Source organism: Bos indicus, chromosome X (assembly GCF_029378745.1).
Source record: "Bos indicus isolate NIAB-ARS_2022 breed Sahiwal x Tharparkar chromosome X, NIAB-ARS_B.indTharparkar_mat_pri_1.0, whole genome shotgun sequence".
NCBI lineage: Eukaryota > Metazoa > Chordata > Mammalia > Artiodactyla > Bovidae > Bos > Bos indicus.
The window spans coordinates 138790348-138804290 of record NC_091789.1 but is presented as its reverse complement, the minus strand read 5'-3'; the positions used below and the strand labels follow the sequence as shown (position 1 = coordinate 138804290).

Below are 13943 nucleotides of genomic sequence, written 5' to 3'. Positions count from 1 at the left end.
ACTTGATGGACATGAGTTTGGGTAAACTCTGGGAGTTAGTGATGGACAGGGAGTCCTGGCGTGCTGCAGTTCATGGGGTTGCAAAGAGTCAGACATGACTGAGTGACTGAACTAAATGAACTAACTAACTAATGTGTTTTTAAATGTTAAGAAAAATATAAGGAAACGAGCAGTTTCAAGAGTAACCCTGACTCAGTTTTACCTCAAAGTTTTGTTTTTCTTCCTTTTTTTTTTTCATGAAGGCAATTCTTGTAGTTATCTTTGGGGCTGGTCTCAGGGGCTACTTGAGCAGGTGGACTATACTGAGAAAGATAGAACAAGGTCCTGGGGCGGGGGGTGGAGAGGGGGCTGTAATGTTCACTGCTCTGCTCAGAATCTGCAAAGTGGGATGGAAAATGCTTAAGTATTTTCTTAAGGAAAGTCTAGAAAATAATCCTTGTTGAAGGGAACTGAGATTTGTCTGCTGCTCACACCATAAGGAACCTGGTTTCCCCAGCAGTTTTCATGGTGCTTCTCTCTCTCCCTTTCTGTCAGGTGTCCTACGTAAAAGCGATTGACATCTGGATGGCGGTGTGCCTTCTGTTTGTGTTTGCAGCCTTACTGGAATATGCAGCAGTGAACTTTGTCTCCAGGCAGCACAAGGAGTTTCTGAGGCTCCGGAGAAGACAGAAGAGGCAAAATAAGGTACCGTTGACTCTGAGTGCAGACAAAGTCAGGTAGAGTTCAAGGTGTTTAACCAGTCAATGTAATTTAGAAAATAGAACAACACATAGTGAGCAAGAAGCTGAAGTTAATTTTTGTCCTGATTCATCCTACTATACTGAATTACTGCTCAGGTTGGTCCTTTAAAATTGGGGCAGAGTTGTCACATTTAGCAAAAAAAATTCATCAAGAGATGAATGGATAAAACAGATGTGGTATACATATGCAATGGAATATTACTCAGCCATAAAAAGAATGGAATAATGCCATTTGGAGCAATATGGATGGACCTAGAGATTATCATACTAAGTGAAGTAAGTCAGAGAAAGACAAATATCATATGATACCATATGATATTCATATAGGTGGAATATACAAAATGATACAAATGAACTTATTTATAAAACAGAAATAGAGTCACAGACATAGAAAACAAACTTATGGTTACCAAAGGGCAAAGGGAGAGGGGGGATAAATTAGGAGATTGGGAATAACATGTACACACTACTCACTATGGAGAACAGTGTGGAGATTTCCTTAAAAACTAGGAATAAAACCACCATATGACCCAGCAATCCCACTACTGGGCATATACCCTAAAAGTGAAAGTGAAGTCGCTCTGTCGTGTCCAACTCTTTGCGACCCCACGAACTGTAGCTCACCAGGCTCCTCCATCTATGGGATTTTCCAGGCAAGAGTTCTGGAGTGGGTTGCCATTTCCTTCTCCGGAGGATCTTCCTGACCCAGGGATTGAACCTGGGTCTCCTGCATCATATACCCTGAGAAAACCATAATTCAAAAAGACACATGTACCCCAATGTTCATTGCAGCACTATTTACAATAGCTAGGACATGGAAGCAACCTAGATGTCCATCAACAGATGAATGGATAAAGTTATGGTATATATATATAATGGAATATTACTCAGCCATAAAAAGGAACAAATTTGAGTCAGTTCTAGTGATGTGGATGAACCTAGAGCCTGTTATACAGAGTGAGAAAAACAAATATCATATATTAACACATTATATATGGAATCTAGAAAATTGTACTGATGAATCTATTTACAGGGCAGGAAGAGACACAGACATAGTGAACAGACTGGTGGGCACAATGGGGTAAGGGGAGGGTGGTGCGAATTGAGAGAGCAGCACTGAAACATCTACATTAGCATATTTAAATTAGATAGCTAGTGAGAAGTGACTTTAAAACACAGGGAGCTCAAATTAGTACTCTGTGACAACCTAGAGGGGTAGGATCAGGTTGGGGGTGGGAGGGAGGCTCACTAGAGAGGGGACATACATATATTTATGACTGATTCACACAGTTGTATGGCAGAAACCAATACAACATTGTAAAGCAATTATCCTCCAATTAATAATTTAAAAAGAGGCCAAAAATCATATATATATACTACTATATAAAATAGGTAAATGACGAAGGACCTACTGTATAGCACAGGGAACTTTAATCAGTATCTTATAATAGCTGATAATGGAAAAGAATCTGAACAAGATTGCATATATATACACACATATATATGACTGAATCTCTTTGCTGCACACCTGAAACTAACACAACATTGTAAATTAACTATACTTCAATTAAAAAATATACAGGGCACACAAGCCTGAATTTCAGATAAATGATAAACAATATTTAGTATAAGTACATCCCAGATGTTGCATGGAACAGACTTATATTAATACATTATTCCTTGTCTATCTGAAATTAAAATCTAACTGAGAGCCTTGTGTTCTGCTACAGCCTAGCAACTGTAGTTGGAGATATATATTCATCTGACAAAATTACTTTAAAACCTTGTTGTTTTGAACATTAGTAATTTGTGTGGCTTTGAGCACAAAACTACTTTGACTTTTTCATGAATTGCTTGGCTTTATGTAAATAAGGTCCCTAATCATGTTGATTTCAACCTGATAAATCCAATTAGACTGATTTCATTGTCTCAACTTAAATTTTAATGCAGAAACCCCAAATTTACATTACCTAGAAGTTTGAAGTTGGAAATACATGGCTCAAAATCTCCACTTCAGTGGTTCCCAAACTTGCCTGCACATTAGAATAGCCTGGAGATCTTTCAAAAATCCCAAACCTTGGTCATACCTCATACCCATTAATCTCAGTCTCGGAAGGGGGCACAGGAGTATCTCTGAAGCTCCTCAGGTAATTCCAAGTGCAGATGCATTTGGGAAGCAGTGGTCTGGTTTATAATTCAATTTCATTTAGCACTCCAGAAGCCTTGCACTTATTTTCAGCTTCAGATTCCAGAAGAGAAACATGCTCTTTGGTATGTAGAACATTAGTGCCTGTAACAATATCACTAGAGAACTGAAGTTAAAGTTTTACACACAGGAGATGAAAGATAGTTTTCAAAATCTCCTCCCCCTAAAAAATGATAAATTGAACCTGTTGGTAAAGCCATAATTACATACTACTCTGTCGGAGCAAAAACAAAAATGTTTCATTGTCAATTTTAATGCTTCCAAATACCTAGATGTAAAGCTGAACATTGTAAGGTATGCTATTTTTAAAATTTTTATTTATTAATTTTTGGTTGCACTAGGTCTTCCTTGCTGCTGAAGGGCTTTCTCTAGATGCAGAGAGTGGGGGTTACTCTCTAGTTGCGGTACACGGGCTTTTCATTGCAGTAGCTTCTCTACTGGCAGAGCATGGGCTTAGGTGCCCTGTGGCATGTGGACTCTTCCTGGACCAGGGATCAAACCTATGTCCCATGCATTGGCAGGCATATTCTTAACCACTGGACCACCAAGGAAGTCCGAACATTGCAATTTAGATGTTGCTTACATTGACAAGCTTTTATGTGTAAAAACTGAGTCATTACAGCATGTGCCAAAATGTTTCCTTCGCATACTCTGGGCTGGTATCCTGTGTGCTGCCCCCTTTCCCTCTTTCCCTCATCCCAGCAAACAATACACACAGGTACACGCCCTTTGCTGCACATTGCTCAATATCAAGCCTCTCTCAATTTTCACCTCCCTGTTGGTGCTAACCATTTCTTGAACCTCTTCCACAGGTGTCTAGCACAAAGTGGCAGAAGTTTGAGGTCACATGTGCCACTCAGGAAATATTACTAGAATGTAAAGCTATTACAGTTACATTAATTGTATTCTCAGAATTCCCTGGTTTAGCTTAGTAATTACCCACTGACTGTATGCTCTCCCAGACCAGAAATAGAAAAGGAGTTTCATTTTGCTCTCTGATTCTGAATAACTGGGAATACTTTCATGGAATGCTGTGTGGAGGATTCTTAGGCTGTATCTGTATCTTATCATAAGATACCCGGAATGCTTGTTAAGAATAGAGAGAGTGTCACACCCCAAATCTTGTGAAACAGAGTCTGCAGGGAGGTCCCTGAGAATTACTACTTTTCACAAGTGTCCCAGTGAGTCCTACAATAAGGTTGTTTGGGGGAAACGTGGGCAGTATTAGAGCAGGTGGTAGAGAATGAGAAAGATAAAAGAGTAGGAAATGAGGTTGGAGGAATGGTAATTTCAACTTCATATAAGACTTTGTAGACCAGTATGAAAGAATAGATTTTATTCTGATTGGATTAGAATCACTGGCTAGATTCAACATAGCAAATATCAGGATGTTGAGTGGGTAGTTCATGAGAAGCAGCAGCAGATTAGTCAGGAGGCTATCACAGAAATATGGGGACATGTTGCTGGCATAGACTGTGGTACTGGTCATCGAAGTGGTCAGAGTCAAGATTCATTCATTCATTCCAAAAATATTTGATTCATATTGTGTGCCAGGAGCTACGTACATCATTAGAATATATAATTGAACAGTACAGACAAATGCAATTCCATGATGAAACTTAGATTCTAGTGATTATTCTTTTGGGGTAAAACCAACAGGTCATGCTGATGCATTTGATGTGGGGAGGTGAGGAAAAGAGAGGAATATGTCTCAGATTCTTGGCTTCAGCAACTTGTTAGGTAGTGTTTAAGATGGGGACTACTGCAGACTTGGGGTAGAACTCAGGTCATTTTGATGCCATTAAATTTAGATGCCTGTAAGACATGCCAGTTGGAGAAGGAAATGGCAACCCATTCCAGTGTTCCTGCCTGGAGAATCCCAGGGGCGGGGAAGTCTGGTGGGCTGCCGTCTATGGGGTCGCACAGAGTCGGACACGACTGAAGCGACTTAGCAGCAGCAGCAGCAGCAAGACATGCCAGTAGGGTTAGCAAGTAATTATATAGATAAACACACCTAAGGGAGAGAAGAAATCTGAAAAAGGATCTTTGAGAGTAACCAGCAAACAATGTTTTAAATCCACACACCTGGGTAAGATCACCTCCTAAGTGTAAATTCACAAAAAAGGTAACCATGTGAGGTGATGGATATGTTAATTAGTTTGATGGTGGTAATCATTTCACAGTGTACGCTTATAGCAAAACCTCACACTGTACATCTTAAATACACTCAACTGTTATTTGTCAATTATAAAGTTTGGGGGGTTAACTTAATTACAACATTGAGTACTGAAATCATTCCTCAAAGAAAAGAAAAAAAAAAGCTCTGAGAATGGAACACTCCACCATTTAAAAATCCTGTCAGGAACAAAGGAAATGATGGCAGAGTTTAGACTTCACTTCCATTTGCCTTTGCTGTGCAGGACAGCCTAGAAGATAGCATGGAAGATAATGTGGAATAATGGGAGGGACCTTTTTTCAAAATGGAAGATAAAAGAACATGTTTAACAATAGGAATACTGTAGCAAAAAGGGAAAAATCAACACTGCAGTGAAAGAACACCAGAATTTCAAGGGGAAAAAAAAAACCACCTTGAGAAGAAAGGGTGACAATTCAGAGCCAAGGGTCAGGGTTCGCCTTACATGGGGACAGATATTTCAGCCATTTCAATAATGACTTAAATTAGGGTTAGCTCATTCAGGAGGATACCAAAGCAGTTAAATCATTTGCCCATGCTCATGAGCCACGAAGTAGCACAGCAAGATCTGAAGTGTGAGACTGTCTCCAGAGACCATGTGCTTTACCACTGTACAGACAAGAGGGGAGAATGACAGTGGTGCTGACCCACTGGTAGTTTGATGATGGTACAATGTAGGGACTCCTAATCGCTCCTATCATTTTCAAGGATTATCAGGGAAGTTATAAGCTGAAAATGGGATGGAAAGAAGGGATACAGAAAGTTTAAGGAGGAAAGAGAGATGATATTAAACAGTAGTTTGGGAGAGTAAAAAACCAATGCTCTCAAGAGAGAGATGGGGTCAGGATGCTGAGGCAAATGTAGTGGGAGACTGCATCTGAGGTCTATGGTTATGAATTTAAAGTTTAAGCTGAAATTTAAAACTTTAATTAAAACAGCAAGCAGGTGTGTGTCCCTTTGTAGTCAAGGCTCTTACTACCATTGACAATTAAATTTTGGGGAAAAAAAAAAAGGCATTTCCAATTATTTATCCCTTAGGAAATGACATCTTTCCAAGCCAGTGCTTTTCACATTTTTTGAGTCTAAACTATGTTAACAAAAAATGGTAACAAGAACTTGCAGTGATTGAGGGCTTACTATAAACCAGGCACTAATCTAGGTACTTTCCATACAGGAATTGATTTAATCCCCACAACTGTGAGTGCCGTGATCATACAGCCAGCTTACTACAGAAAGTCCTAGTTCTGCCTATTTTTCTGATGTCCTGTGTAATTTGGCATTTGTCCTGAATTATTAGTTCTAAAGTAAAACACCTATTAATAGTTGCATTAAAATAAACTGAGATGGGTTTGGTAGACCCTTACTCTGTATACATCTGCTTTCTGTCATGGTGTGATCTTCTGGGGTGGGGGCCTACAGGTGCAGTACACAAGTTCTCACTTCAACATGTGCTGAAATCTAAAAAAAAAAAAAAAAAAAATCACCACCTGTGGCCTCTGCTCTGGAACCTTTCCAAAAGCAATGTCAGAGTTAACACTCTTTCCAGGATAACTGGAACAGAAGTTGCTGATAAAATGAAGTGCACTCAGACAAAAGAGGCTGGGGATAAATAAATCTTTCATTTGGTCTGTCAGTGGTGAGATACTGCTGTCCTGCTAACAAGCATTTGGGGCACCAGCCTTGGCCCACGACATGGCATGCAAAACCCATTAAGCCCCTAGGCAACTACTTGGTGGGGTCAGTGGAAAACACGGGAAAATCATAGGTTCAGTGAACATGAGACCATCATCATACAAGCTGAGCAGTCTTGCTGTGGGCATCTGAATGCTCATGATTGAATGGCTTTGTGATTTTCTGATCATTTAAATCTGTAATTGCCTTATTATTTGATAATTACTGCAAAATAAAAAAAAGCATCATCATTATAGAGCTGGATGGTCCGTGCCACTTTCCACTATCAAAACTGTCCTTGTTTGGATAAAATGTGGTCATCCTGTCAATAATGAAGGCAGTATTCTTATCTCCATCCTACAGATGACAAGAGGAAAGCACTGAGAGGTTAAGTAAAACAACCAAAGCCACACATGCAGGCAACTTGCTTCAGTGTCCCTGACCTCAGCCGCTGCTGTGCACAGTTCATGTTTTACACTTACATTCTGATCCAGTATCTCTCGCTCACTCACACACTTAAACATCTCTGCTGCTGCTGCTGCTGCTAAGTCGCTTCAGTCATGTCCGACTCTGTTCAACCCCATAGACGGCAGCCCACCAGGCTCCCCCGTCCCTGGGATTCTCCAGGCAAGAACACTGGAGTGGGTTGCCATTTCCTTCTCCAATGCATGAAAGTGAAAAGTGAAAGTGAAGGCGCTCAGTCGTGCCCGACTCTTCTCGACCCCAAGGACTGCAGCCCACCAGGCTCCTCCATCCATGGGATTTTCTAGGCAAGAGTACTGGAGTGGGGTGCCATTGCCTTCTCCAAACATCTCTAATGTACCCTAATATGTACCCTAATATTTTCTACTATGTTTTTTTAAGGCTGGTCCATCAGGGATGAGGTTGGAGTGAAGCAAGTGCAATTAGTCATATGAGTACAGGGTCAGATCTTGTTTTTATTTAAATCTGGTATTTTTTTTCACCACGGATTTTTGCATTAATAAGGAATTTTTCAAATATTGCATTAAAATAATGCTTTGAAGTACTGGGGTTTTGGCACCCCTTACATTTTGCACCCGAGACCTTACTCACCTTGCCCTAGTTTCAGCCCAGCTGGTGATGAACTATTAAATTTTCATAGACCCTACTAGGTTGTACCCTGAATATAAAACAAAAACAAGCCACCATTTTTAAATGTTCAATGTTTCCAATGAAAAGAGCATCTCTTTAGTTTCCCACTAGGAAACTGACCTCCCCAGCACAATGCAGTAGATTCTTTAGACAGTGTAAGAATATCCAAGAACAGATTACTTCCCAAAGTGACCCTGGCATAATGAGTTATTCAAGGAAGGTGTTTATGGAGGGAGCCCCTGAGACTACAATTACTTATGTGGGCAGAGTATGTGCAGCGCTTACTGAACAAGTTATGAAATGGGGTCACTTTCAAGGAGGGGCCAGGCAATTTGCAACCAGGTGCATTCGCTTTTCCTTTTCTACATCTCAAAAAGCAGCCAATTTTATCAAAGCTGGGTTTCTCAGTAACAATCAAGCCAAGATCTTCACTGACAGATCCTGCAAATCCCTATGATTGGGCCAACCTTGGTCTATTAGAAGTTGATGCCCAGGGTCTATGTAGTAAAATCCTATTTTTATGTTATAGCCTCAGCTCCAGTAAGTCTTCACACCATGTGGTAGTTTAACAACTGTCCCACAAGAACTTTAAAGCCTCACTTGCACCTCACTCACCCTGTATTTTTATATTTGGCCACACCACTCCTGACTTTGGCATTGTGCCTGATTTCAGAGGTTTCCAGTTACCCACAGAGCCCTGACTTCTTTATTTTCAGTAACTAAACAGAAATTGAAGCTCTTTGAGAACACGGTTATGGCTTCTAAGCCACTTAAGGCTGAGCTGCCTTTTAAAGGGAATGTTGCAAACACACTGTTTAGACTTCAGTCTCCCCAGAAGAAAATAAGAGGTCTCAACCTAATTGGACAACAGGGTGACAATGTGAGGCCCTGATCAAAATGTCTCACATGAAAGTAACTTGGGAAAGTACTCATTCTTTGCAGTTTTCTCTTTCCCTCCCTTTATTTATCAGTCCTTCAATTCAATTTCTCAAAAGATAACTTATTAATTTGAAATATGTATACATATAACTGAGTCACTTTGCTGGACACCTGAAACTAATACAATCTTTTAAGTCAACTATGCTTCAATTAAAAAAATAATTTCCTGACCCTATAGGGCTAAAAGGATGCCATTCTTTCAAGCATCCATATTACCTAATTTGTTCCTTTTATAAAGTGTCAGTTTCTGCCCATTTGTTGCATGTTTATCAGAAGAATATAAAATTGACATGTATTGTGGGTATTATTTAGGACACTGTACCTAGAAGTACCTGAGTCTTGCTCTCAACCAATCATCTTCCCATTGACCTATTAGAGGAGAATAAACCTACAAGCACAGTAACTATTTTACTATTATCCAGGCTTTAGCCTTGGAGAAGGCAATGGCACCCCACTCCAGTACTCTTGCCTGGAAAATCCCATGGACGGAGGAGCCTGGTGCGCTGCAGTCCATGGGGTCGCTAAGAGTCGGACACGACTGAGCGACTTCACTTTCGATTTCCACTTTCATGCATTGGAGAAGGAAATGGCAACCCACTCCACTGTTCTTGCCTGGAGAATCCCAGGGACGGGGGAGCCTGGTGGGCTGCTGTCTATGGGATCGCACAGAGTCGGACACGACTGACGTGACTTAGCAGCAGCAGGCTTTAGCCTCAAATCCCAGGGCCATGCCTCAGGAGAACACCTTAGAAGAAGCCCTGTCCCTCCACTCAGTAGGTCCAGAAGCTCTGTGCTATTTCCACCCCAATGTTTCAGAGTCCTTAGATCTCCCATCCCAGTGGGACCCAAGCCCCACTGCTGAAGGCCATAAGACAAGGACCCAGAGCAGATGTTCATCCAGGAGTGGCTTTTTCACACCCATGGGGTCCTGGAATGTCCCCAGTCAGACCAATACTCCTCCTTAAGGACCAAAGTCTCCTTCCTCTCTTCCTGGGGACATCCCTTTAAACACTTAAACATGGTGAACTGGAAGGCCTTTTCAAAGTTTCTGGGCTAAACTGACCAAGTCCTTCCTATGATACAGCTTATAGCTCCTCAGCATACTGGCCACCCTTTCTGTAGTTTGATAGTGACATCTTGAAGTATGAGTCACAGAATGTGACAGCCCAGACATGATCAGGATGTAACAGAGAAAACCAGCAATATCCCCCTGTTTATCTGCACTTTTCATAGAACATTAAATTACAGTAGTGCTTTTCAGTAGTCATATTCCACATTTGACTCATTTTGATGTTGCTAATGTTTGTTCATTTCCCAAGTCTTTTTTCCTATTAATACAAATAGCTGTCAAGTTATCTGTTCTTAATTATGTGCTTGATTTTTTCCAAACCTAAACAAAGGACTTTATATTTATTGTTACAAATTTTTACCTCATTGAATTTGGCCCATTTTTTAGATGGCATTAATCTTCTTCATAGTGATTTAGTCATCTGGAAAATTAGCTACCACATCTAGCTCTTTAACACTGACAAATAGGTGCCAATGCCCTTCAAGCAAAGGCCACCAGGAACAAGCCAGTAGTTAAGTTAGGCTTACTGTTCTTTGCAGCAAGGAAGAACGTGTACTATAGACAGGACTCTAAACTGGGCGATTTGGGAAGAAAGTCTAAGGAAGCAGAGGTCTGCTCTAGACTGGATGCTGTCAGAAAGCAGGGGAAATTCTAGGATTAGGTATCTCAATAAATCTTATTTATCGGATGGCAGACTAGAATTAGAATAAAATTTTATTTGGTAAAGAAGAAGGAATCACTCATTTTAACTGAAAAATGTTGAGTGTTTTCTGAGTGTCATAGTGATCTTGTTCTCATCTGTGCTTAGTTAACATTATGAAGTGACCTTGTTTTGTTTCACTACTCTGATCATAGTCTCAGAGTAACCCTGAGGATGGTATTCTGCAAGATGATTTGAACCACCAACATACAAACAGACGCTCTGTAATTTACCAGTTATGTGACTTTGGCAGGTCACTTTTAAAAAGAGTCTCTGTGCCTCTGTTTTCTCATCTGTAAATAGAGTTAAAATGTATTTATCTTATATGACTGTGGTGAAAATGAGTTTCCATAGGTAAAGTTCCTACAACAGGCCCTGGCATGTGCTAAGTTCTATGTATAGTGAGTGCTTGTTTGAGTATCTGCTTTCTTCACCTCTAAGGTATGCGTATCCTTTATGAACAGGATCATAAAGGTTTTGCTCAATTTATGAGAGAACATATTCTATACAGTGGGCTTCCCACGTGACACAGTGGTAAAGAATCTGCCTGCTATTAGCAGGAGGCATGGGTTCGATCCCTGAGTCAGGAAGGTCCACTAGAGTAGGAAATGGCAACCCAATCCAGTATTCTTGCCTGGAAGATTCCATGGACAAAGGATACTGACAGGCTACAGTCCATGGAGTTGCAAAGAGTCAGACACAACTGAGCTACTGAGTGTGCACACACACACACATTCTACAGATTAAAATCAACTATCTTAGAATACAGCAATAGGCTGCCAACATGCCCCCTCCCCTATTTTTATTCCTCTTATCTTTCTTTCACAAAGGGAAGTTATATTGCACAGCAAGATGTCACCCATATACAGCTATTTTTATAATCATAGAGTTGAAATAATGAATTTGTGCTTTTATTCTACAGTGTCTACACAAGAGAAGCAGAAAGATTAAGGACAACCTGAATTCTTCCATTTTACCTCCCACTGCTAAGATGTAGTTTAGCCACAGTCAGTCTGCACAAGACCACTTTTCTCAAAGTCAGAGAGCCCATTAAGATGCTGCCAACTCCATCCTCAAGTCTGCTTGCTTGTAAGCCTCATAAGCATCCTATTCTAATAAATCACTTCTTATCTACAAAAAAAAAAAAGACCCTGCCAATACAATTAGAATGTAAATGGACTTTAAAAGAAGGCTGCTGAAATGCAGACGTCACTACCACTAAGCCTAACTGCCAAACAAATCTAAGCAAATGGGGAATTCATTGAACTATAATTAGAGTAGGGTCATCCTTTGAGAATCTTGCTTTTTAAGGTCTCTCACCTTTCTCTTAGTCGGACAACTATGCAACTGAACTGAATTGAACACCTTTCTCTGCCTCTCCAAAGGCTTGTTGTTGTTCAGTCACTCAGTCGTGACCATCTCTTTGCGACCCCATTGACTGCAGCACGCCAGTCTTCACCATCCTTCCCTATCTCCTGGAGTTTGCTCAAATTCATGTTCATTGAGTCGGTGATGCTATCCAACCATCTTATCCTCTGTTGCCCTCTTCTCCTCCTGCCCTCAATCTTTCCCAGCATCAGGGTCTTTTCAAGTGAGTCAGCTCTTCACTGTAGCCAAAGTGTTGGAGCTTCAGCTTTAGCATCAGTCCTTCCAATGAACATTCAGGGTTGATTTCCTTTAGGATGGACTGGTTGGATCTCCTTGCTGTCCAAAGGACTCTCAAGAGTTCTCCAGCACCACAGTTGGAAAGCATCATTTCTTCGGCACTCAGCCTTCTTTATGGTCCAGCTCTCACATCCATACATGACTACTAGAAAACCATAGCTTTGACTATAAAGACCTTTGTCTGCAAATATGCTGTCTAGGTTGGTCATAGCTTTTCTTCCAAGGAGCAAGCGTCTTTTAATTTCATGGCTGCAATCACTGTCTGCAGTGATTTTGGAGCCCAAGAAAATAAAGTCTGTCACTGTTTCCATTGTTTCCCCATCTATTTGCCATGAAGTGATGGGACTGGATGCCATGATCTTTGTTTTTTGAATGCTGAGTTTTAAGCCAGCTTTTTCACTCTCCTCTTTCACCTTCATCAAGAGACTGTACAGTAGGACCTTGTTGTTTATCCATCCAATATATATAATAGTTTGCATCTGCTAATCCCAAACTCCCACTCTTGGAATCCCTGGGAGCCAGTGTAGAACAGGCCTCAGAGGGAACAAGAAGTTGGGATGTTTACCCCCTGCCCTCAAGTGTTATTAACAGAGGGCTGTTTCTGGAGTAAGTCCTCAGTATTGCCAACTTGCCCTGCAAAACTTGAGCATGCGTTTGGGGCCTAAGACACTCCCCTTTTTCTCACAACAAGGTAGAGCAGAGCTTGTAGCAGAAAACCATGACTGTACAGTGAGTGCTGTAGGGATATGGGTGAGGCATCCACAGTGTTTACATACAGCCTCTATCATGATATCACGACAGCCTCTATCATATGTACATAGACTACTGAGCAGACACATTTTCTGTCTCTCCCTGGACTGTAAGCATCTCAAGGGTGAACTTTGAGGATGGCTTATAGAAGGTATGCAATACATCTAAACTGGGTCTATGAATGAATGAATCAATAAAATAGTCTCAAAGTAAAGGAAAACAATAAATTTTGAAGAGAAGAAAATCAGAGTCAGATATGACCCAGTAGGAAGGTAGTAAAGAAAATATAGACAATGGGAAATAGCCTGAGATAAAAGAATTAGAGGAAAACAGTAAAAAGACAGGGATTTAATTTGCAAGCCTGCTTCTGCAAGTCACTTTTCTTTTTGCAAAAGGGAATTCCATATTGCATGCCCGAAAGTGAAAGTGAAGTCACTCAGTCGTGTCCGACTCTTTGCAACCCCATGGACTGTAGCCTACCAGGCTCCTCGGTCCATGGAGTTTTCCAGGCATGAATACTGGAGTGGGTTGCCATTTCCTTCCCCAGAGGATCTTCCTGACCCAGGGATCAAACCTGGGTCTCCCACATTGTAGGCAGATGCTTTACTGTCTGAGCTACCAGGAATGATCATGCATGCCCTAAAAGAACAGTCAATCATAATAACTAACAAAATGGAAAAAACTTGGAACATCTGAGAAATATTTTAGGACTATATACCTCTGACAAGCACCAGCTTTTTACCTTGATGAAACAGGGAAATTACAAAGTACCATGACATTTATTTTTTCTTGCTGGCTTTCACAATTAAGTCCAAACTCCTAATCCACTCAGGTCTGTTAAAGTGGCATCTAAACCCCTCAACCTTTAAGACAAAAAATAAACATGCTGCCTACCT

The 13943-nt window shown here is 40.8% G+C and overlaps 1 protein-coding gene across 4 annotated transcripts in view; it reads left to right on the top strand.

Annotated features, from left to right (window-relative positions):
• Positions 1-13943, top strand: part of GLRA2 (glycine receptor alpha 2) — a 207189-nt gene that overhangs the window by 171598 nt on the left and 21648 nt on the right. For all 4 annotated transcript variants that reach the window (XM_070783826.1, XM_070783827.1, XM_070783825.1 and 1 more), the window contains one exon: positions 535-684. In XM_070783826.1, coding sequence (XP_070639927.1) covers positions 535-684 — 150 coding nt within the window. The remainder of the gene's footprint in view (positions 1-534; positions 685-13943) is intronic.